The 23,791-nt window shown below is 44.8% G+C and overlaps 1 protein-coding gene and 1 long non-coding RNA gene across 3 annotated transcripts in view; one reads left to right on the top strand and one right to left on the bottom strand.

Moving 5' to 3' along the window:
* Positions 1-23,791, bottom strand: part of RALBP1 (ralA binding protein 1) — a 43,489-nt gene that overhangs the window by 3,948 nt on the left and 15,750 nt on the right. For both annotated transcript variants that reach the window (XM_044293026.1, XM_044293027.1), the window contains exons 3-9: positions 21,530-21,973; positions 19,938-20,287; positions 6,425-6,586; positions 4,579-4,710; positions 2,874-2,984; positions 2,453-2,574; positions 645-768 (exon numbers count right to left, since the gene is read on the bottom strand). In XM_044293026.1, coding sequence (XP_044148961.1) covers positions 645-768; positions 2,453-2,574; positions 2,874-2,984; positions 4,579-4,710; positions 6,425-6,586; positions 19,938-20,287; positions 21,530-21,973 — 1,445 coding nt within the window. The remainder of the gene's footprint in view (positions 1-644; positions 769-2,452; positions 2,575-2,873; positions 2,985-4,578; positions 4,711-6,424; positions 6,587-19,937; positions 20,288-21,529; positions 21,974-23,791) is intronic.
* On the top strand, positions 9,225-9,820 carry LOC122937875. Its single transcript, XR_006389937.1, has 3 exons — positions 9,225-9,403; positions 9,486-9,566; positions 9,645-9,820. It is a non-coding gene; the product is annotated as an uncharacterized LOC122937875 (long non-coding RNA).

The following is a 23,791-nucleotide window of genomic DNA, read 5'->3' as shown; positions in this document are numbered from 1 at the left end:
CAACAGGGCAGATGCAAGATTGACAGGGCCAAGTCCTTCACAGCTGAAGGAGACAGATTTTTGTACAAATTTGACTCTTATGAATCGATTCGCTTATCACTCATCCCCAAAATCAAAACAGGAGGAAAAAGTGAGAAAGACAAGATAGCAAGAGCCTTTTTACACAGGTCAAGGATCGCTTGAATTATCAGGAAGGGATGTTCATACGAATCCATAAACGCTTGTTCCTGATAATGGGCCCATGTAAAGGTGCTCCTGATCACCTGACAAACAAGCACAGTGCTAGATTTTTGGGTAATTGCACCTTTAATGCAGCACCTAAAATCATTCTTTGTTGGCAACACGTTCCTGTGTAAACATTGTATGTGCTGCTAATAGCATGCAAACTGAAGGCAGGGGGTGAGGAAGGAATCATAATGACTGTTCATCCCCCATCAGACCCATATTAAAGGCCCTTTAAACGACTATGGAGCGATAAGAATTCACTATTGGCCCACCATCGTACTGTGTGATGTGACCCTAAACAGACGATCAGAAGTTAGCTTGGAAAAGGTCAGATGTATTTTTTGTAAATTAATATTGATATCCGGACAAAGGCGATAAATGCCAATGAATGGAATTCTATGCTGTGAGCAATGATTCACCTCTAGCTCTTCATTCTGCCGTTGAAGATCTTCCAGAATAATCTGCAGCTCTTCCTCATCCTCACTTTCACTCTCACTTTCTGATGAATATTCCTCTGTCTCACTCCGGCCATGTTGCTGGCGACTACAATGAAACAAGTCACATTTGAAATTCGCTAAAAGACAAGCATCCAATCTCTGTATGTGCTTAGGAATAAGGGTTTGCATCAGCATAATTGCAAAACATAATGACCCCCGTTTTCAAAATCAGTTGGTAATCCAGTATGGACCTCCTAACGATTAGACATCAACAGCATATTAAATGGTACGCCATCCATATTATTTCCAGGAAACCCTGTAAGGATCCTTTTACACAGCTCCATTCTGGGCTACAATGATCAGCCAATCGGCATTAACATGTTTTATCTTTAGCCATATCTTGCGGAGTCAACGTGGCCAGTGCCTGTATATTATGGACCGCTATTTGCAGTCCGCAACATGGGCTTATACGGTAAACGTAGAATTTACATATTTCCCCAAACAGTAAACTCATCCAGTGTCACTACTGAACAATGCTGTAATCCTGTTGCTAGACTGATATGGCTACCAAAGGAATATGGAATAATCTATAATACAGGTACAAAGTACAATAGACGCATAAATGTTTTTTTTTGGATGAATTTTGGGTTCCCAAAATTCTTGGGTTCAATGAGCAATGCTTGCTTCTTCCCATCTGTTCAGTCTGGAACATCATCAATGTTCTGAAGAAAGTGTCATGCGACCTCGGCACAACTAAGGGCTCTTTCACACTTGCGTCTTCTGTTCCGGCATAGAGTTCTGTCGTAGGGGCTCTATGCCTGAAGAATTCTGATCAGGATTATCCCAATGCATTCTGAATGGAGAGAAATCCGTTCAGGATGCATCAGGATGTCTTCAGTTCAGGACCGGAACGTTTTTTGGCCGGAGGAAATACCGCAGCATGCTGCGCTTTTTGCTCCGGCCAAAAATCCTGAACACTTGCTGCAAGGCCGGATCCGGAATTAATGCCCAGTGAAAGGCATTAATCCGGATCCTGCCTTAAGCTAAACGTTGTTTTGGCGCATTACCGGATCCGATGTTTAGCGTCCTGGCAGACATGGTAACCATTCAGAAAAAGCTAAAGTCCTGGCAGCCATGGTAAAGTGTAGTGTGGAGCAGTATACTTACCATCCGTGCGGCTCCCGGGGCGCTTCAGAGTGACGTCAGGGCGCCCCATGCGCATGGATGACGTAATAGCATGGACACGTCATCCATGCGCATAGGGCGCTCTGACGTCATTCTGGAGCGCCCCGGGAGCCGTACGGACGGTAAGTATACTGCTCCCCCGCTCCCCACTACTACTATGGCAACCAGGACTTTAATAGTGTCCTGGCTGCCATAGTAACACTGAACGCATTTTAAAGACGGATCCGTCTTCAAATGCTTTCAGTTCACTTGCGTTTTTCTGGATCCGGCATGTAATTCCGGCAAATGGAGTACACAACGGATCCGGACAACGCAAGTGTGAAAGAGGCCTAACAGGTAAGAAAACCCAGAAATCTCTCTTCCACCCTACCCGACATGGAGAAACAGAAGAGCTGCTGACAAGGCTATTGTCTGACACCCAGTAGGCATCATGCACATGCCCTATTCTATTTAATAGGATGTGTGCAAGATATCTGCTGGGCATTATATGTTTGCCTTGGCAAATGTCCCGGGCAGACATGCAGCAGCACCATTTATCTGCCCAATCTGGCATCGGGCGTGGGGAAGCCACAAGAATTTATAGGAGAACACCACAATCTCCCCACCTCTGTATCTCTGAGATTTCTGCTCGCAGGCGATCTATTTCTTCTTTCTCTGTAGCAATCTGTCGTCGCAGGAATTGCTCCATCGCCACCAGTTCTTCTTGCTCTGTGAGGATCTCATTTTCCTAACATAACATACAAACATTAGTAATAGGCTTGAAATAATGTGTAGTCATGCAGACATACTCTATTACCACTGGGGGGCAGACTTTTTCCCTGGTCTAATACCACCCCTTTAAATGCTGTAAAAAGTTAAAAGTTGCCAAGTTAGTAAAAGGAGTCCCTAAGGTCATACAGTACATATGCACTAGTCATTTCCACAGTAAGGGAAGTTGTAAATCTATGCAGGGCTAAGCACTAACTTGGAAAAGGCTCAGAAATTGGTCAGGGGGCTATAAATGTGCATATCGGTCATTAGACATACCTGTGCCAGCAGTATATTGAGCACCTCTTCTTCATTTTCTGTCATTTCTTCTTTGGAAACATCTTCCTTTGAAAGGCTGGCAATTTCTTGGGCAATCTTGGTTTCACAGTCCTGTCAAGAGCAACTGGGATCAAATAACTGCCAATTGTTCTTTTTCTGTCAGACTAATGTCATGTCAAGTATCACTAACAGAAAGCAATCAGAATGGAGCCCATCAGGATTAGGATTTGTAGCAGAGTGATACAATTGCTGATAGTCTGCAATATAATGTACATGCTGTACAACGAGGTCTCTACATTGTATTCTGTCCAGTCCCACTGACATGTACAGCACACTGCTTGTGCAGATATACAGCTAAATGTGCGTTTCTCTTTAAAAGACACACATTTTTTTTTTAACAAATTAAGGCCTCATGCACACGACTGTGGTGTGTTTTGCGGTCAGCAAATCGCGAATCCGCAAAACATGGATGGCGTCCCTGCGCGTTCCGCAATTTGTGGAACGGCACGGACAGCCTTCAATATAATGCCTAGTCTTGTCTGAAAAGCATGGACAAGAATAGGACATGTTATATTTATTTTGCGGTCCATGGAACGGAGCAACGGATGTGGACAGCATCTTTTGCGCCCCATTGAAGTGAATGAGTCTGCATCAGAGCCACCAAAATGATGAAATACACAAAATGTGGAAAGTAAATAAATACATGGCAGGTATAAAATAACATTTTTGGATTTTTCATCTCCATGCAGCAATATGGGGGCTTGTTATGTTGCAGGACAAGATGAAGTTTCTACAAGTACCATTCTGGGGTAAATAGAAGCAAACCCCATTCCACCATCTTTTCTCTAATCCAAGCAGTTGCAGCAGGAGTGTGACTGTGTATTACAGCTATCCACCTGCTGGTAATCGCAGGGCACAGTGATGGTGCCTTGACTTAGAGGGGTTTTCCAGGCTCCTGCTACGCACCTATCCTCTGGATAGATCATTATTATCCGATCAGTGACAGGTTGACACTCTGCACCACCACTGATCAGCTCTTCCCTGTAAGCCTCCAATGCTGGAGCTAGCACTTTGAATGGAACAGGAAGTGTAGTGGCCGTGCTGGGTACTGCAGCTCAGTTGTCACTGAAGAGAATGGCAGCAGAGTTGCATGAAACCGACATGGCCACTACATTTTGGATGGAACAGGAAGCACAGCTCAGGTTGAAAGTGCTAGTTCCAGCACTAGAGTCTGTAAGGAAGAGGTGATCAATGGGTGTGCGGGGGTGTCAGAGCCTTACCGACCAGATATTAGTGATCTATCCCGAGGAGCCTGGAAAACCCCTTTAATAATATGTCAAAGTGAGATGACTATGAGCACCTTCACATACTATGATGTCACGGTACAGGAAGGAGTTAATAAGCTGCATCAGAGAAATCGGGAAGGTGCAGAAATCAAGAAGGGGTTAATCAGCAGCTGCAGCAGAGAAAATTGGGAAGGGGTTAATCATCTGCAGAAGGAAAAAAAAAATCAAAGAGCCGCACAAGATAGAAGCGACTAGATAAGAGAAAATCCAGGGAAGAGGTGGACAGTGTGCTAAATGTGTGCAGCTGTGCTGGACATGGGACAGTCCAACCAAGTCACATGATGCACTAAATCCGCACACTGGGTCCTCGCCAAGAACCATACAAGGGGAAGCCTTGTCCTCCATGCCATACCACACACCTGCCTTTTAGCTTCTCGCAACTTCCTTTTAAGCGCAGTTAGAATTCTCTGCACCTCCCACAGCCGTTCTTCCTTCGACAGATCTTTTATGCCAGCCTGCAGATCTCGGTGCAAACAGTTTAAGAGAAATTCCTATATATAAAAAAAAAAAAAAAAAAACAGAAACATTAGTCAACCCATCTGTGGATCAGGATGTCTATAAGGTAGGATCTGAGAGATTGTGAGAAAAGAAACGGTATATTGATGGTCTGGTGGGACCGCTCGACTCCCCTATCCTTATTCACAACACATACGTATGGGAGAACAGTCAGCTGAACAAGCATTTGGCTGACAACTATCCAAAATGTATGGCCAGTTTTAGCCATTTCCTGACGTGTGACGTACTACTGCGTCACATGTCGGGTCTTTAAAGATGGTACGCTAGTGCTCCATGACTATAGCAATCTAATGATCGATTGTTATAGTTCCCTATAAATAAACAAACTTAAAAAGATATGGATTCAAAATACACCCCTTTCCCTAAAATGAGAATAAAAAATGTAAAAAAAAAAATAAAATACACATCATGGGTATCGCCACATGCGAAAACGCCCTTACTATCAAAATATAAAACTATTAAGCCCAATGGCATCATGAAAAGTACAGATCCACAGAGCCATTCTACCTATTTAAACACCCACATTGATGTATGGCACATGCAAATGTTTAACCCGTAAAGGAGATCTCTAGGAAATTTTACCAAAATGCTATAAATAAATTCAAATAAACAGAGAGACAGCTGCAGCAGAATGGACGCCCCTGAGCTGTAACAGAGGTGCAGTACAAAGGGCAGAGCCCAAGTGGCCTTTTACTAAATCAACCTAGCAGACTAATTGGAACAATGAAGAGGGAGATCTCTGGATCCAGACATGGTAAAGGGCTGGTTCTAGTTTTGTTAAGCCTCATTCACACGTCAGTGTGCAGTACGTGTTCTCCACAGACAGCACACGGATCCATCACGTCTATTATAGTCTATGGGTCCCTGAAAACCACGGATGCAACACAGATGCCATCTGTGTTTCACAGAGCATTAGGAAGAGATGCTTTGAAAATTATTTTTCAGCTGTTTAGCATCAGTGAAACATGGATGCAACATGGACAGCAAAAGACGGACACACGGACCCTTCACAGACAGTTTCATGGATGCATCACTGACCACCTGCTCACAGATTTGAGCACGGACATGGACGTGTGAACGAGGCTTTATGAAGAGACTAATGTACTATATGATGTCTGATTTTCATATTTTTTTTACATTGATGGGATAACCCATTTAAAGGGAACCTGTCACCAGGATTTTGTGTATAGTGCTGAGGACATGGGTTGCTAGATGGCTGCTAGCACATCCTCAATACCCAGTCCCCATAGCCCTCTGTGTTTTTTTTGTGTCAAAAAAATGATTTGATACATATGCAAATTAACCTGAGATGAGTCCTGTACGTGAGATGAGTCAGGGACAGGACTCGTCTCTGGTTAATTTGCATATGTATCAAATCTTTTTTTTTTTACACCATAAAAGCACACAGAGCTATGGGGACTGGGTATTGCGGATGTGCTATTGGCCATCTAGCAACCCCTGTCCTCAGCTCTATACACAAAATCCCGGTGACAGGTTCGCTTTAAGGCTATGTCCACATCAGATACAATGTGTACCTGTGTGTGGCAAACACGCAGCGTTGCACAGTAACAGCAAATTCGATATTCTAAGAAATCTCATCCACATGATGCAAGAAAAAAAATAAAAATACAAAAAGAAGTCCACAGAATTATGACAGCCCTTACAGGTATAAATACTATCACAACAAACCTGCCGCCTGATTTCCTCTTTAATAGTTTCTTGGGTTTCAGGAAGGGCCGGCATGGTGGCCATGTTAGACCAGCGGAGAGGTTTTATCACCTTCTTGATAACCGCACCACCAAACAGCTCCTGCACGTGTGTAAAGAACACATACAGGACTCTGTTGCTGATCTGGAAGACAAAAAAAATATGTAAATTATGGCAACGTATGCGCTATTGTGAGGACAGCCTAGTTCTGGCCTCCAAACAAGTGCAGTATCTGATCCATTGTTATTTCAGCTCAAAATCCCCCCTAAAAAAAAAAAAAAAAAAAAAAAATCTATACAATGACCTCACCTTAACCCTCAGGGATTTCTCTCATACGTCCTTGCATGGTGGCATTTCAGTAGCTAAGAACATATGAAATCAGCCTCATCTATTGCTGGCTGGATCTCAGGCTTTGGCTGCATTCACACGTCCGTGTGATACCAGCCTGGATTTCTTCAGAGTGCAGGAGTGCGTGTGAATGCAGCCTTTGTAGCACCTAGAGATATCAGTCAGGTCTTGTTTTAAAGCTGACAATCTAAGCTCTGAAACAAGAACCCCAGAATTGCAGTGCTAGCTGCTCATGAGTGACAGCCCTTGGAAAAGTGTCGCAGTGAGAACAGCATACACGTGCAGCTCTCACTTCCAACATGATTTTTTAAAGGCTGTATCTCCCAATGTTGAGCAGCTAGCACTGCAATCCTGGTATTGTTTTAAAGAGCTTTTAAAGAAACCAGGCTGACATCTCTAGGTGCCACTCAGCGTGAGATATCCCAGGTTATATCAGCTTTCCGCCCCTTCAGCCAGCAGTGCTCTCAGCCAATATGGTGGAGGAGGGTGAGGGACATACTGATGTTCTCCTCTCTCCAAGCCTTAATGTACATAGAATGATGAGGAGGGAAACAAGGACTTCTGTTCAAGTTCAATTCCCCCCCCCCAGCAATATGAAAGCATATTTGTTCTTTGATTACCACATATGATGGGTATGATGAGTGCTTACTCATCCAATAACTTCTTTGTGCCTAATTAGGCCCTTTATTGAGGCCATGACCCGGATGTTTACCAGTGTCTAGATCACAAATATGGTGCCAATATTCAAAAAGGGTCCAAAAAAAGAGCCCAGAAACTATAGGCCGGTAAGTTTAACATCTGTCGTAGGTAAACTGTGAAGGTTTACTATAAGATGCTACCTCACGGAAAATAAGCAAATAACACCATATCAGCATGGCTTCATGGGGATCAGTCATGTCAAACTAATTTAAAGGGCTTCTGTCAGCCCACTAAGGCTACTTTCACACTAGCGTTCGGTTGTCCGCTTGAAGGATCCGTTTGAAGGCTCTTCCAAGCGGCCACGAACGGATCCATACGGCCCCAATGCATTCTGAATGGATGCGGATCCGCTCAGAATGCATCAGTCTGGCAGCGTTTGGCCTCCGTTCCGCTCAGCAGGCGGACACCCGAACGCAGCTTGCAGCGTTTTGGTGTCCGCCTGGCCGTGCGGAGGCGTACGGATCCGTCCTGACTTACAATGCAAGTCAATGGGGACGGATCCGTCTGTCATGGCTCCGCTTTGACACGGATCCGTTCGAAACCGTTCATGTTTCTGCGCATGCCCAGTAACTTCCTGTCCCTCCCCCTCATCTGTCCCTCCCCTCATCGTCGGCCATTTTGGAGAACCGACTTGCTGAGACTGGTAAGTGTATGAAGTTTTGTCTGTTTGTCTATCTCTCTTTTTTTACTATCTATCCATCTATCTATCTATCTCTCTCTCTATTTCTAGGGTGGGGGGGCTGCTGGCACTTGGGAAGGGGTGTGTGTGTCTGGAACAATGGGAGCCGCTGCCACTGGTGGTGTGGGCTGCCTTTATGGGGGGGCTTCTGGCACCGGGGGGGAGGGCGCGTGTGGCTGGAACTGTGGTTGCTGCTGGCACTGCGGGGGTGTTTGTGGCTGGAACAGTGCGGTTTGCTGGCACTGCGGGGGTGTTTGTGGCTGGAACTGTGCGGTGCTTCTGGATGGAACTGCAGGGTTTTTTGTGGCTGGAACTGTGCGGTGCTTCTGGCAGTGCGGGGGTGTTTGTGGCTGGAACTGTGCGGTTTGCTGGCACTGCGGGGGTGTTTGTGGCTGGAACTGTGCGGTGCTTCTGGATGGAACTGCAGGGTTTTTTGTGGCTGGAACTGTGCGGTGCTTCTGGCAGTGCGGGGGTGTTTGTGGCTGGAACTGTGCGGTTTGCTGGCACTGCGGGGGTGTTTGTGGCTGGAACTGTGCGGTGCTTCTGGATGGAACTGCAGGGTTTTTTGAGGCTGGAACTGTGCGGTGCTTCTGGCAGTGCGGGGGTGTTTGTGGCTGGAACTGTGGGTGGGGGCTGCTGGCATTGGGGGGGGCTCTGGGCACTGTGGGAGAGTTGTTTGGAACTGGGAGCCTGATGTCATTGTGGGGGGCTGCTGGCACTATGCAGGGCTGCTGTCTCTCGCGGTGTTTATGTAACTTGGGGGGATTATGGCTTCTGTCGGATTAATTTTTTTAATTATTTTATTATTAGGGTCGTACAAAAAAAGAAAAAAAGAGATCTGCGGTGGGGAAGCCAATATCGATATTTTAAAAAGTAAGTATTAAAAAAAACTAAAAAAATGTTGATATATGAGGAAATAGTGCTCTACAAGTTCCTTTAACGGTATCTGCATTTTGTCTGGTATTTTGTTGCGTACAGATGTCATCTAAGAAGACATCATCAATCGACTGGCGTAACCCACCCAGAAGGCGCCGCCATATCCAGTGGCCCGTAAGTATAAAATCAACACTTGGACTTTTTACTGTTTGATTTGTTGCATTAATCAGTATGTGCTCTTATTATAGATTTCTTCATCATCTTCAGAGGAGGGCTCTCCCGAAGTGGGCGGTGCTGCCGGGGCCAGCTCACCAGCATCCAGGGGAGGTGGACCAAGCCCGGACCGGGGCTGTCAAGAAGTAAGTATATATATATATATATATAGATTTCTTAAAAATTGGTTTAAGTACGGTCTTCTAAAAATTTTTTTATTTGTATTAGCAATCTGCACCTAGAGCCGCCAGCGAGGATCCCCCAGTCGCCTCCAGAGTCCGCGGGAATGAGCGTGGCGGTCGTAGACGTGTAAGTATTGAATTTAGTAGTTTATTTAGCATTTTGTATTAGGATTTACATTAAATTTTGTATTTCCTTTTTTTTCAGGGTTCCCTAGGCTCCACCAGGGAGGATGAGGAGTTCGGGTTTCCGAGCATCAATAACCTGCTCCTCATCCGACTGGTGGAGGCGCGTCCAGCGTTATGGGACCACGCCGACCGCCACCACGCCGATTATCGCCATACCCAGCGGCTCTGGAGGGACATCTCTGCAGAACTTTTAGAGACCTGGGGGGATCTAGATGCGGCGGCTCAGGAGAAATATGGTAAGTAAAACAATATGCATTTTAATAAATTAAAATATTCTTGTTTTCCTTTCATCATGCTGATTTTAGTTTTTATTGTTTTTTTCCATAGTCAAACTGGTTATAACGCGTTGGCGATCTATCCGGGACCGCTTCAGGAGGGATTATAACAAGGAGGGTCAGGCCCCGAGTGGCTCCGGAGGAACCTCAGGGGCCACATACATCCATACGGCGGCCCTGGGGTTCCTACGAAAGGCCATGGCACCAAAAAGGTAAATATTTATAACAACTGTTTAAAAAATAAATTGTAAAGGGGCTGTCCGAGACAGGGTAGCGTTTGGCTCCCCTGTTTTAGACAGCCCCCCACAGTCAGATGGACAACTGTTCTCTCCGTCTGAGTGTAAGGGGCTGTCTGAGACAGGGTAGCGTTTGGCTCCCCTGTTTTAGACAGCCCCCCACAGTCAGATGGACCACTGTTCTCTCCGTCTGAGTGTAAGGGGCTGTCTGAGACAGGGTAGCGTTTGGCTCCCCTGTTTTGGACAGCCCCCCACAGTCAGATGGACAACTGTTCTCTCCGTCTGAGTGTAAGGGGCTGTCTGAGACAGTGGAGCGTTTGGCTCCCCTGTTTTGGACAGCCCCCTATGCTATACGGTAGACATAGCATAGAACATAGATGTTTTATTATTTAAAGAACAATTCCTAACTTTCCTTTTTTTTTTCCTACAGAAGTGCCAGCCTCACTCGGGAGCCTGACCAACCTCCTGAGGCGGAACCGGAACAGATCGCCAGCGCCAGCCCTCCTGTCCCTGATGCATCGGCTCAGGATAATCCGGGTCCCCTACCGGGTCCCTCCGCTCAACAGAGGCTCTTAGGTTTCCGTCAAAATTTAAGAGCCCTGGTGAGCGGGCAGAGATCTGGTAGGCCAAGTCGAGCCGATTATGCAAACCTTGTAGAGGTCGTTTCCGACGCTCTAGAAGGTTTTGCCCGACATCAAATGGAGTTTGGTGCTGACTTGATTCGCCGCTGGCAAGGGGCGGAGTCGGCGCATCAACGCAGCCCAAACTACCATTATGGGCTAAACATGATCGGTTTGATGGACTCAATGACGCCCGAGCAGTTGCATCAGTTTAAGATCATGGTAGAGAACGGGTCATGGGAAATCATGCACCGCCCCCAACCCCCACCCCCACCCCCATCCCACACCTACCCCCCATCCCACACCTACCCCCCATCCCACACCTACCCCCCATCCCACAGCAGTGGCCAGTACCGCCAACCTTTCCCTTCCCACCCCCCCGAGCATGTGTTTCCTTCTTCTTCTTTTTCTTCTCCTGCCCCTTTTCCTCCTACTTCTTTTCAAACTCCCTCCACCTCTACACATGCTCGGGTCCCCTCCTCCTCCTCAGACCCTTCCTTTCTCCACACCCCTCAATTACGCCCTGCATCCTTTCCTATGGCCCGTAGTTTATCCTCAGTGGCTCGCCAGGACAGGGGGGCTACCATTGCCAGCCCCAGCGCAAGTCCACGACAGTCCACCTCCCCTACCAGTTATGAACAGTTGTGAAAAAAATAAAAAAAGTTTATATTTTGTTTATTTATTTATTTATTGATTGACATAAAAAAAAAATAAAAAAAAATTATACTTTACTGCACTGTGTCTGTCTTTTTATTGTCCTGTACAGGGAACATTGGCACTCTAGCTGTGTTGAAATAAAAACTACCCTAGTCTCACTACTGTGCGTTTATTACAACACCCTTGGTAGTTTTTATATCAAAACAGCATTAGTGCCAATGTCGTAAGATCCATTAACACCTGCCCATCAATAATGAGCTAAATTTTGGCTCTTTATTGATCGTAGAACCTATGATTGGAACATGAACAAGCAAATGCTTGTTCATTGTTCAATCTTGTGCCCTTTCATATGAGCCCTTGTGGGAGTCACGGTCTGTCAGCATCATCAGGAATTCATTAATTGTGATTTTAACGTTTAATGATTTCCCGATGACGCTAAAATAACTAGTGTGATTACCACAAGGGACACGCAAGGGACATAGAGTTTTTAAAGGGGTATTCACATAGACAATGGGGGGATTTCACTTGAATATGCCCCCATTGTCTGATAGGTGTGGTAACATTGGTAGGACCCGCACCTATATCGAGAACGGAGCGGGGAGCACTGTTGCTGTAGGACACATTTCCCATGGTATGTCCACCACCAAGCGCTAATCCCCGCCTCTCCCATAGAACTGAATGGAGGGCGGCAGCACAGTGCAACCTCATCTACTTTCTTGGCTTCGTTCTCAATATATGTGAGGGTCCCAGCCGTGGGACCCGCACCTATAAGACAATGTAGGTATATCTTAAAGTGGTATGCCCCCATTGTATGAGATGAGAAAACCCCTTTAAGGCCTCTTGCACACGACTGTATGCCCCAAGAGACATACGGTCCGTGAGCAGGCCATATGTCCCGTAGTGGCATTGATCGTGCACACGAGAGTACACAGCATCATAGTGTACAATCATCCTGTGCTAGTTGAGCTGCCCGCGGGGATATAGTCTTGCACTAATAGATCATATGAGTGCAGGACAATAGCCCAGTTTGCGGCACAACATGGTCAGCATCATGATGCTCTGTAATACTCCTGTACGACGATCAGGGACATATGGCCCGCTAACGAACACTATACATCTTTATAAGTGCATGTAGTCGTGTACAAGAGTCCGAAAGGTGTGGTCCATTATCAAAGTCGGACCAGCTTTGGAACTTCAACAAGATAGCCATGGAGAAATATAGGAGCATTACAACCCTATAGATCTCAATACATGAAGATGGAACCTAGAGATGCTTTTCCTTTCAAAACGGATCCGCTAAACGGATGACAAAACGGAAACCAACGTGACAAACGGATCCGTAATACAGACGGATCCGTACAAACGGATCCGTCTGAATTGCTTCTGTTTGGCTCCGTTATTGACGGATCCGTTTGAAATGCCGTTCAAGCGGATCCGTGAAACGCTAGTGTGAAAGTAGCCTAAACCGTTTTTTTTTTTTTTTTGGTTAATATTAATCCCTACACTGTGAGCTCCCTATACATAAGCTAAATATTCATTTTGGTTCTGTAGATTTTGTTAAAAAGCAAGTTTTATAATATGTAAATTACCTTGCTACCAGCAAGTAGGGCGGCTACTTGCTGGTAGCAGCCGCATCCTCCGCTGCTAATGACGCCCCCTCCGCTGTGTGATTGAATTCAAAATATCGCGCCTGCGCCGTACCTGTCTTTAATCGGCGCAGGCGCACTGAGAGGCGGCCGCTCCATCCTCAATGCGCCTGCGCCGGGTGTAGATGTGACGTCATCGGCGCAGGCGCACTGAGAGGCGGCCGCTCTATCCTCAATGCGCCTGCGCCGATGACGTCACATCTACACCCGGCGCAGGCGCATTGAGGATGGAGCGGCCGCCTCTCAGTGCGCCTGCGCCGATTAAAGACAGGTACGGCGCAGGCGCGATATTTTGAATTCAAACAGGGCCAGCAGAGAACGATCCCGTTCCCTGGCCCTGTCAATCACACAGCGGAGGGGGCGTCATTAGCAGCGGAGGATGCGGCTGCTACCAGCAAGTAGTCGCCCTACTTGCTGGTAGCAAGGTAATTTACATATTATAAAACTTGCTTTTTAACAAAATCTACAGAACCAAAATGAATATTTAGCTTATGTATAGGGAGCTCACAGTGTAGGGATTAATATTAACCCAAAAAAAAAAAAAAAAAAGGTTTAGTGGGCTGACAGAAGCCCTTTAATCAGTTTCTATGAGGAGGTAAGTTCTAGACTTGACAGTGGCGAATCAATGGATGTCGTATATCTGGACTTCTCCAAAGCATTTGACACTGCACCACATAAAAGGTTAGTATATAAAATGAGAATGCTCGGACTGGGAGAAAATGTCTGTATGTGGGTAAGTAACTGGCTCAATGATAGAAAACAGAGGGTGGTTATTAACGGTACATACTCAGATTGGGTCACTGTCACCAGTGGAGTACCTAAGGGGTCAGTATTGGGCCCTATTCTCTTCAATATATTTATTAATGATCTTGTAGAAGGCTTGCATAGTAAAATATAAATTTTCGCAGATGACACTAAACTTTGTAAAGTAATCAACACGGAAGAGTACAGTATACTGTTACAGAGGGATCTGGATAGATTGGAGGCTTGAGCAGAGAAGTGGCAGATGAGGTTTAACACTGACAAATGTAAGGTTATGCACATGGGAAGGAATAATGCAAGTCACCCATACATACCAAATGGTAAAACACTGGGTAACACTAACATGGAAAAGGACTTAGGAATTTTAGTGAACAGCAAACTAAGCTGTAAAAACCAGTGTCAGGCAGCTGCTGCCAAGGCTAATAAGACAATGGGTTGCATCCAAATGGGCATAGATGCCCGTGATGAGAACATAGTCCTACCACTTTACAAATCACTAGTCAGACCACACAAGGAGTACTGTGTACAAGGCATATGTAGCACAGCTGGAGAGGGTTCAAAAGGAGGGCAAGTAAACTAGAATTGGTGGACTACAGTACCCAGAAAGATGATCAAAATTAGTGTTAATCACTTTAGAAAAAAGGACGACTGAGGGGAGATCTAATAACCATGTATAAATATATCAGGGGTCAGTACAGAGATCTCTCCCATCATCTATTTATACCCAGGACTGTGACGAGGGGACATCCTCTGCGTCTGGAGGAAAGAAGGTTTGTACACAAACATAGAAGAGGATTCTTTACGGTAAGAGCAGTGAGGCTATGGAACTCTCTGCCTGAGGAGGTGGTGATGGTGAGTACAATAAAGGAATTCAAGAGGGGCCTGGATGTATTTCTGGAGTGTAATAATATTACAGGCTATAGCTACTAGAGAGGGGTCGTTGATCCAGGGAGTTATTCTGATTGGTGTTGGGAATGGAATTTATTTTTTCCCCTTTCAGTGCTGAAAATTGTCTTCTACCTCAGTTTTTTGTTTTTTTTTTGCCTTCCTCTGGATCAACTTTCAGGATAACAGGCCGAACTGGATCGACAGATGTCTTTTTTCGGCCTTATAAACTATGTTACAGTGCCAAAAACATTGTGCGCCAAATACACAAACTTCAATAAAGTTTACATTTCACATTGTCCCTATCCTCTCCATACCCGATGTGAAGAGCAAAATATGCAAACGTCTCTAGCGGTAACAGCGATAACGATCATCACAAGAGGCGTCTAACATAGTTCTGACAGAAGATTTTCATGGGACAGAAAAGACATTTTCACTCACTGTCACCAGAAATAATAGTTTTTTCAATTAATCTTAAAAAAAAAAAAAAAAGCGTGCAGGGTTTAAGAGGCTTTTTGTGAACATATTAAGGACTCAACACACAAGCCTCCTGCAGTTCAACAAGCACCCATATTATACCGATGTGAAAGCGGCCTTAGGGCTCATGCACACGGCCGTTGTTTTGCGGTCAATTTTTCACGGATCCGTTGTTCAGTATCTGAGTTTTTTTTTTCTCCGATTTAAGTCCTCTTCTGTTCCGATTCTCCACAAAACATATCCGTATGTGATCCGTTTTTGCGGATCGGAAACGGAAACAGTAACTTATCACCAAACACATTAGCAATATGAGCTGGGCATTGCAATTCTACAGTATGGATCCACAAAATACAGATAAAATACTGATGGACATACGGATGTGTTCCGTGTGCATTCCGTATTTTTTGCAGACCTATTGACTTGAATGGGGCCTCAGACCGTGATTTGCGGACAATAATAGGACATGCACTACGTTTTTGCAGAACAGAAATACAGAAACTGAATGCACACATAGTACCTTCCGTTGTTTTTGCGGACCTATTAAAGTGAATGGTTCCGCATACGGTCCGCAATCTATAAAAAAAAAATGGTACAGAAGCGGTCAGAAAATACGTTCGTGTGCATGAGCCCTTAGTTAAAGCAATATATTAGGTTTAGCAATTTATCATTAATTAGGATTACAGTTTGTATAGGATGGAAAATTATCTATAATATATGTCTTTGCGAGTCCAGTTTCAGTTTGTAACTGAAGTACTGCCACCATGTGGTTGGATGACCAAGACATTTATATACGTGGGCCAATAGAGGGAAACTTGACAGCCAATTGTTACTGTAGAGGACAGTGTGGTCCACACTCACCAGCTGGGGTGTGGGGATTGAGGGAACGATGCCACGCCACCCACTCACCAGTGTTGCAGAGGGCAGGTCCTGTACACACAGTCAGCGCCCACATCAAATCGCTGTACAGGAAAATACAGCGTGATGTTGGCGGTACCAAGGGGAGGGGGGTTAGTAGAGGAGAAAGCTGGGCCCTGTACTCCGCAGTGTAGCAGAGCACATCCCACTACACTAAGCTGCTGGTTTGGCTCAGATTCTTCTGGCCAACCGTTCCTGCTGCATTCAGTGCCCACATCAAATCACTGCATGGGAATGTACAATGTGAGCAGTGATAAAGTATACCCGCAATGTTGTTCATCGGGAAATATTTTAATTACATGCACTGCGGCGGCTTACAATAAGTTCCACCAGCGTCTACGAAAGTAGGCCAGTGGAGCTCCACGTTGGTTTGTCCTGGGTATTTTGTATATTCAAAATAGCTGATGCATTTGCATTACGACTATTATTCCGAATTCCACTAATTGATTTTCATGAGCAAGGATATTTCTATATGCAGATTGCAGTCGTTGTTATGGAACAAGAACTCTGTGCATTTTCTGTTACAGTCCCCCTCCCGGTACTGATGTCTGCTAGTATTCCCAGAAATTGCATGCAAAAGTTGGTTAGTGCATTCCTAAAACACACGCAGCATTGAAAGTAGACACGTGTGGCATTTATGAACGCCTCATATCTAACACGTTTTTTCTCAGTCTATATTTTATTTGCATAAGGAGTACACAGTCGCAAATTTGAATTTTTGTCCAATTTTTGCTTATGCTCACCGTTTGCTGCAAAGCTGCATGAAAGAGGTTGTGTGTATTAGAACCAGCTCTCATAAAAAGGTTAAGCAATGCAATGCCAAGCAGTACCGTAGAACAGTTTATTTGGGTCCAGATTTGTATTTAGTCAGCTTATAATTACATAAAGTAAGCACTACCACAATTCTAATGCTTCCGGCTATTGCACAGTGTTCTCAAGGCCTGTCTCAATTCCCAGCTTGTTAAAGGGTCACTAATGCCAGAATCCAAAAACACACACAAAAAAGAACAACCTTTGTTATTTGCTCATTTCGTTAGATATAACAATTCCAGACCATGAAAAATACAATAAAAAAAGCAGTGCACTGTTCTCTCAGGCTGCAACTATCACTTCTCCCTATACCCCTGGGTCCGCACTTGTTTCTCAAAATTGCAATACGGATGTGGACCCAGAAATACAGTCATGTAAATGGACCCCAAGAGTGACTATTTTGTTGGAAGGAACCTCCTAGTTACTAATAGTACAAAATAGATTTGGTAACTGCCAGGCATGATGCGAAGTGTACAAGCTCTAGTATAATATACAGCTGAATACATAACCTGCTCAGTTACACAGTGACAGTTGCTAGGCAGGAGACTGAAAAAGCAGAGTAGGAATCCCCATAACATCCTCCATCATGTAGCATAGCTAGACATATTTGTTATTCAGGGTCCCAGGAAAGCTAGGTAACACTTTAGTCTAACTAAATAAAACTTTCTCGCTCCAGAATAGTGCCATAGGTAGGCAGATGTGCCTTTCAAGGTCCAAGGAACGCTGGATTAAAAAAGTGTAACTGTATAAGAGACTCTTAGGCCCCTTTCACACGGGCGAGATTTCCGCGCGGGTGCAAAGCGTGACGTAAACGCATTGCACCCGCACTGAATCCGGACCCGTTCATTTCTATGGGGCTGTGCACATGAGCGGTGATTTTCATGCATCACTTGTGCATTGCGTGAAAATTGCAGCATGCTCCTCTTTGTGCGTTTTCCACGCAACGCAGGCCCCATAGAAGTGAATGGGGCTGCGTGAAAATTGCAAGCATCCGCAAGCAAGTGCGGATGCGGTGCAATTTTCACACACGGTTGCTAGGAGACGATCGGGATGGGGACCCGATCATTAATTTTCCCTTATAACATGGTTATAAAGGGAAAATAATAGCATTCCTAATACAGAATGCTTAGTACAATAGGGCTGGAGGGGTTAAAAAAATAAATAATTTAACTCACCTTAATTCACTTGTTCGCGCAGCCTGGCTTCTTTTCTGTCTTCATCTTTGCTGTGCACGGGAAAAGGACCTGTGGTGACGTCACTGCGCTCATCTCATAGTCCGTCACATGATCCATCACCAATGTGATGAATGTTAGAGGAATGATTGCTACCGAAGTCGTTCCTCCCTCATTGTGTTCCATTCATTATTGGCAACACAGCCCTGATCATCAGGAATGAGAGTACATATTCCCGATAACTGTCCTGAAATCATGCAGTGTAGTAGGGACTTTAGAGTACTATACCTTTCTGATGAACTATGGGAGGTCTGGGTGTTGTATCCACAATATGGGCACAAACAAGCCCCTGTATTACATCTGTCTGACAAACGGCTGGATACAGTATTTTTTTTTATTGTTTATTCAAAGAACGAAAATCTTTTTTTGACTGATGAATTTTTTTTCCATCTGTCCTGTCCTACTGCAGAGTGTAACGGGTAATGCTAGAGCAGCAGTCTGTATATTTTACTCTACAGATTGGGTGTGGACAGGTTAGGGACAGTGTAAAATGTTAACGTCATTTATGTTTGTGTGTTTGGTGCAACTTATTGGACGCTGCGATCCAGACACCAATAATAGTCAGGGCCATGGTGTCAATTAATGGCCTATTTAGTCATAGGGGTGGTCAGATGAGCAAGAGTGTTCGAAAAAAAATAAAAAATAAAACTCATATGTGACAATCCGAGAGTAAATATGCTCTCTGATTCAAGGGTAAGAGGGTTAATAACATACAGAGAAATCTATGTTGTTATCTTCCCCCTGGGCCATGTACAGTCACAGAGACAGAATCTATCTTCTCTGTGCAGCTGTAAGCACGTCCCCCCACTGGCCTCCCTCTCCTCCTCCAGGCTGGCTGAAGGGGTGGGCTGCTTTCTACTGGTATATCTTGGGCTGTGTAACAGCTAGGGCTGGGAATGAAAGCTGCAGGTATACGCAATTTTCACAGAGACATTTTTTTAAGGGCTATAACGGTGATTTATCGCTGCTAGATCTTCGGTCTTGGTCTTGTTTTAAAGCTGAGATGTTACACAGCCTGAGATGTAGCCATCAATAGCAAGGACATACAAGGAACGTCTTTGACTACCGAATTGCCACCCTGCAGGGACGTGTGAAATGTCCTTGGCAGGGAAAGGGTTAAAGAACATCTGTCAGCAGGATCAACCCCATCACACCAGATAGGGCTGCTCTAGCTAATTAAAACCGTACCTTTCTTCCCCTAATCTGTTGAGGCATTTAAAAGAAACCAAGGGCAGGCTCTAGCCACTCAGTGCATCTTATCTACTCCCACCCAGGACTCTACTTTATGGGCCAGAACCAAGAGTTGCATTGTATGAGCAGCTCTTATTGTGGCAGACTCAATCCACCGGTATTGTGACTGCAAGGGAAAGGTGTGGCTGGTCATGTCTTCCTGTGCCAGAAGAATGCGCCACGGGGCAACTAGTCAACAACAGAACACTAGATGAACTGAAAAGAGACCCAAGGATTATCATCAACTTCCTCGATACATAGAAACATAGAATGTGTCGGCAGATAACCATTTGGCCCATCTAGTCTGCCCAATATACTGAATACTATGAATAGCCCTTGGCCCTATCTTATATGAAGGATAGCCTTATGCCTATCCCATGCATGCTTAAACTCCTTCACTGTATTTGCAGCTACCACTTCTGCAGGATACACAAGTCTAACCTGTTTCATCAATACTATGGAGCTGTGTCCTGATCATGAACTGTACCAGCTGAAATGGCGTTTGAGAAAAATCGGTAATCCCTCTGTCCAAACAATGTCAACCTCTAGTAAATCGGTTAAATGTACCTGAACGGTTGGGCTCAGCACGATCGAAATATTCTGTATGTTCATTTTAGTTTCAAGTTCTTTCTCTATGACATGGTCCATGTGCACAATCAGCCATGATATCAAGTAAAGGTTGCAGTCTGGCAGCTCCTTTAAAAGACGCTGACATTCCTGCAGCCTCTCGGCCTCGGTGCCCTTGCCACAGGCATCTTCAAATTTAGGCATTAATTCTTTGGTGAGGACGTTCTCAGGTAGCTCACGCAAGTATTGCTTCAGTAGGCTGGCAACTGTGTAAGGCTCATAGTCATCAAGGTTTGGAGACTCTTCACGGTCATACGCTGCTTTCAGCTCATCCACCTTTGACTTGATTCCTGATGAAAAAAAAAATTATTGATGGCAAAGAAATGTTACAATTCGGAAACGAATGTGCCTCCCATAAAGTGCCAACGACAGTGTGATGTGGACAAGAAATCGAGCCACAATAATCACCCTCCGTTTTTGCCCTATAAAAAAATGAATCCATAAAAGAACTGAATAAAACTAAGTATGGCGTCAGTCATGTGGCCCTCACACGCTATGTGACCTCTGTGCAGTGTTGGTATAGTGATGATCCAATCTCAGGATAGATCATCAATATCAGATTGGTGGGGGTCTGACTCCTGGTACCAGTTGCTTGTGTGTGATGCTTCCCCTTCACGGTTTACTGCACGCCGTCTAGCTTGGAGTGGCGGTGCAGTGCTACAAGTTAGATGGCGTGCAAGTAAATAGTGAAGAGGAAGCATCACTTCCTAGAGTGCCTGGACCTCCTCAGACAGTTTATCTGCAGGGTTGCCAGGAGTCAGACTCCCAGAAAACCCCTGAGAAGAACAGGAAATGTAATCACTCACTCAGCTACCTTAAAGAGGACCTTTCATCAGTTTTGACATAGGCTAATTAGGGTATTACCTTGTAGGGCAGCCCCCACTGATGCCATGGGTGTTTTATTTGTATTTTTTTCAAAAGCCCCCCTTTTATTCCGCTGTGGCCCCCCGATCGTTTGGCGTGCTGTATTATAATGAGCAGTAAACTCGCAATGGGAAGGAGAGGCAGTCTTCTGCTGTGGGAGTCTCCTTCTCCCTGGCTGTGAGCGGTCCGCTCTGATTGGATCTCGCTCACAGCCAGTGAGAAGGAGACGCCCACAGCAGAAGACTGCCTCTCCTTCCCATTGCGAGTTTACTGCTCATTATAATACAGCATGCCAAATCATCGGGGGTGGGGGGGGGTGCTGCTTTTGAATTAAAGAAAACACCCATGGCATCAGTGGGGGCCGCCCTACAAAGGTAATACCATAAATAGCCTATGTCAAAACTGATGAAAGGTCCTCTTTAATGGATTTAGCACAGAATACATAAAAAAAATCCAATTCCAATTTTTTATGTACACCAAGACATTTTTCTATATTTTTCTGCTAGTATTTTTGTTAGTAACGAAATGTGTTGAGAGTTACGATAGAGAAACTTGTTTTTCTTGTCAGAATGTATCCCAGTGCATTTGGGCAAATCAATAAAAGTCATATCCTTATAAATCGCTAAAAGCAAACAGCAATGAAATCCTAGTGATCCGACCAGTTTTACCTGACACTCTGTAGATGCCTTCACATTTCATGCCATGCAGCTCAATGAAATCAATGCATTCCCGGAATACTGCTGGCAGCCGGATCCCATCACACATCATGGTTCTCTCTGCAGCTGCAGCCAGCGGGATCCCGAATACTGGCCTCAGCCTGGGCACATCTACAGGTGGTGGCTCTGGCTCTGGGGTGGGCTTCTTTTTTTTCTTTTTCTCTTTCCATTGCTTGACTACATCTGCAGCAGTTAAATCCTTGGACTTCTTGTCTTTGTGCTTGTCTTCTTTGTGCTTCTCTTCTTTAGGTTTCTCCTTTATTTTAAAATCTTTCTCCTTCTTCTTAGAAAAACTGGGCTTCTTGAATACATGGATTCCCTTGGACCTCTTCATCTTGGACGGGCTCTCTGCTTCATCACCGGAACTGTCCTCTTGGAAGGCAGCATAGCCTTCGGCTGGGGAAGAAAGTTTGAAGTTATAGCCTTGTATAGATTTGGTCACTATACCTTTTATTATTTTATAGTTGGATGTTTTATTAAAATTAGAACATTCTGTGATCTTTAGACATGAGTTCCTACTATACTGGCTCTCTGGTCCTTCCTGGGGATCGCTATGTCCATTTTTGAGAACACCTATATGACATATACCAGATAAGCTATATTAATAAATGGCTGAAATTTGGATTGCAAAAAAAGTTTGAGCCCTGTACATGTAATAAATTAAAGCATTAGGTCACACTGACCAGTAAGACGTTTCCATCGGTGGTGGTGGGTGATCAGGATGCCCCATGAATGAATATGCTATGAATACAATGCATGACCAAACACACTGAGCGTCATGAATCAAAAATGTGTAAAAGAAAAACTGTCCTGAAAAGCGTAGTCTACTACAATACCCTGTGCAGAGGCACCCCGCAACGAAAGGGTGAACATTTAGTCTGCAGAAGATCCTATAGGCGACATATGGTACACAGTGGCATACGTTGTGGGGGCGTTACATTCCGTACAAATGAGGAAACAAGAAAGGTTTGATCCCCATCTAACGCTTCATACATTGGATGTATTAGGTGCTTTCTACACTTTACATCATGTACCTTTCTAACAGGTCAGGGAATACACATTTTTGAGGGAGTGCGTCTAACATTTAACCAGAAAAAAAAGTTGTTTTTCTCAGTCCGCAAAATGGGGTTCCGTTATCAGTGTCCGTTTTTGTTTCCGTGTGACTTCCTTTATTTTTGGAGGATCTCCAGACATGAAGGAAGGTAAAAAAAAAATCTAAGTCAAGTTTGCCATGCAAATGATAGGAAAAAAACAGACAGACACGGACGACAATCTTTTGTGCCTCCGCGTTTTTTCACGGTCCCATTGACTTGAATTGGTCCGCGAACAGTTTTCCAGGAAAAAAATTAATAAATAGGACAGATTATCTTTTTTGGACGGACTGAAACCACAGATCACAGATGACAAACGGAGCATTAACAGAGTTTTCAACTGACCCATTGAAAGTCAATGGGTCCACAGAAAATCACGAAAAACTGAACAACGGACACAGAATGAAACAACGGTCGTGTGCATGAGGCCTAAGAGTGACATGAGCCGCAGCCGTGAGTGCAGATCATACCTGAAACTGACAAATCATTCACGTAAAGGGGTTGTCTCACTCCAGCGAGTGGCATTTATCATGTAGAAAGTTAATACAAGGCACCTACTAATGTATTTGCGGACTCATTTTTTAATCATGTTTGGAGGGGTTACGACGACTAGTGTTGAGCGAAGCAAGCTTCGGATGCTTCATCCGAAGTCATTTCGTTCAAAACTTCGGATTAATGCTGTACGGAGATTCGTCTCCGTACATTATTAGAATGTACGGGCTCCGATGAGCCGAAGTAAGCCATTTACGAAGTCGCGCATGACTTCGTTAAATAAATTAGGTTTTCCACTTTGGTTTTCAACTACCGAAGTTATTCAACGAAGTCACGCGCAACTTCGCGAGTAACTTACGGATCTCCATACAGTATTATTCCGAAGTTTTGAATGAAGCTACTACGGATAAAGCATCCGAAGCTCGCTTCGCTCAACACTAGTTACGATCTCTCTGCAATCCATCAGCAGTGGCCGTGCCTGCACATATAGGAAAAAGAACCAGCCTCTCTGGTGGCCGGGACTGCGGGAATGCACATAAGCACGCATACGCAGCAGCTCCCACCCCGGCCACCTTGTATCTGCGCTTCAATAGTGGCCGTAACCCCTTGAAACGAGCAGTGTATAATGTAA

Source organism: Bufo gargarizans, chromosome 5 (genome assembly GCF_014858855.1).
Source record: "Bufo gargarizans isolate SCDJY-AF-19 chromosome 5, ASM1485885v1, whole genome shotgun sequence".
Classification (NCBI taxonomy): Eukaryota; Metazoa; Chordata; class Amphibia; order Anura; family Bufonidae; genus Bufo; species Bufo gargarizans.
Note: the sequence above shows the minus strand (reverse complement) of the source record. Positions and strands in the feature narration are given on the sequence as shown.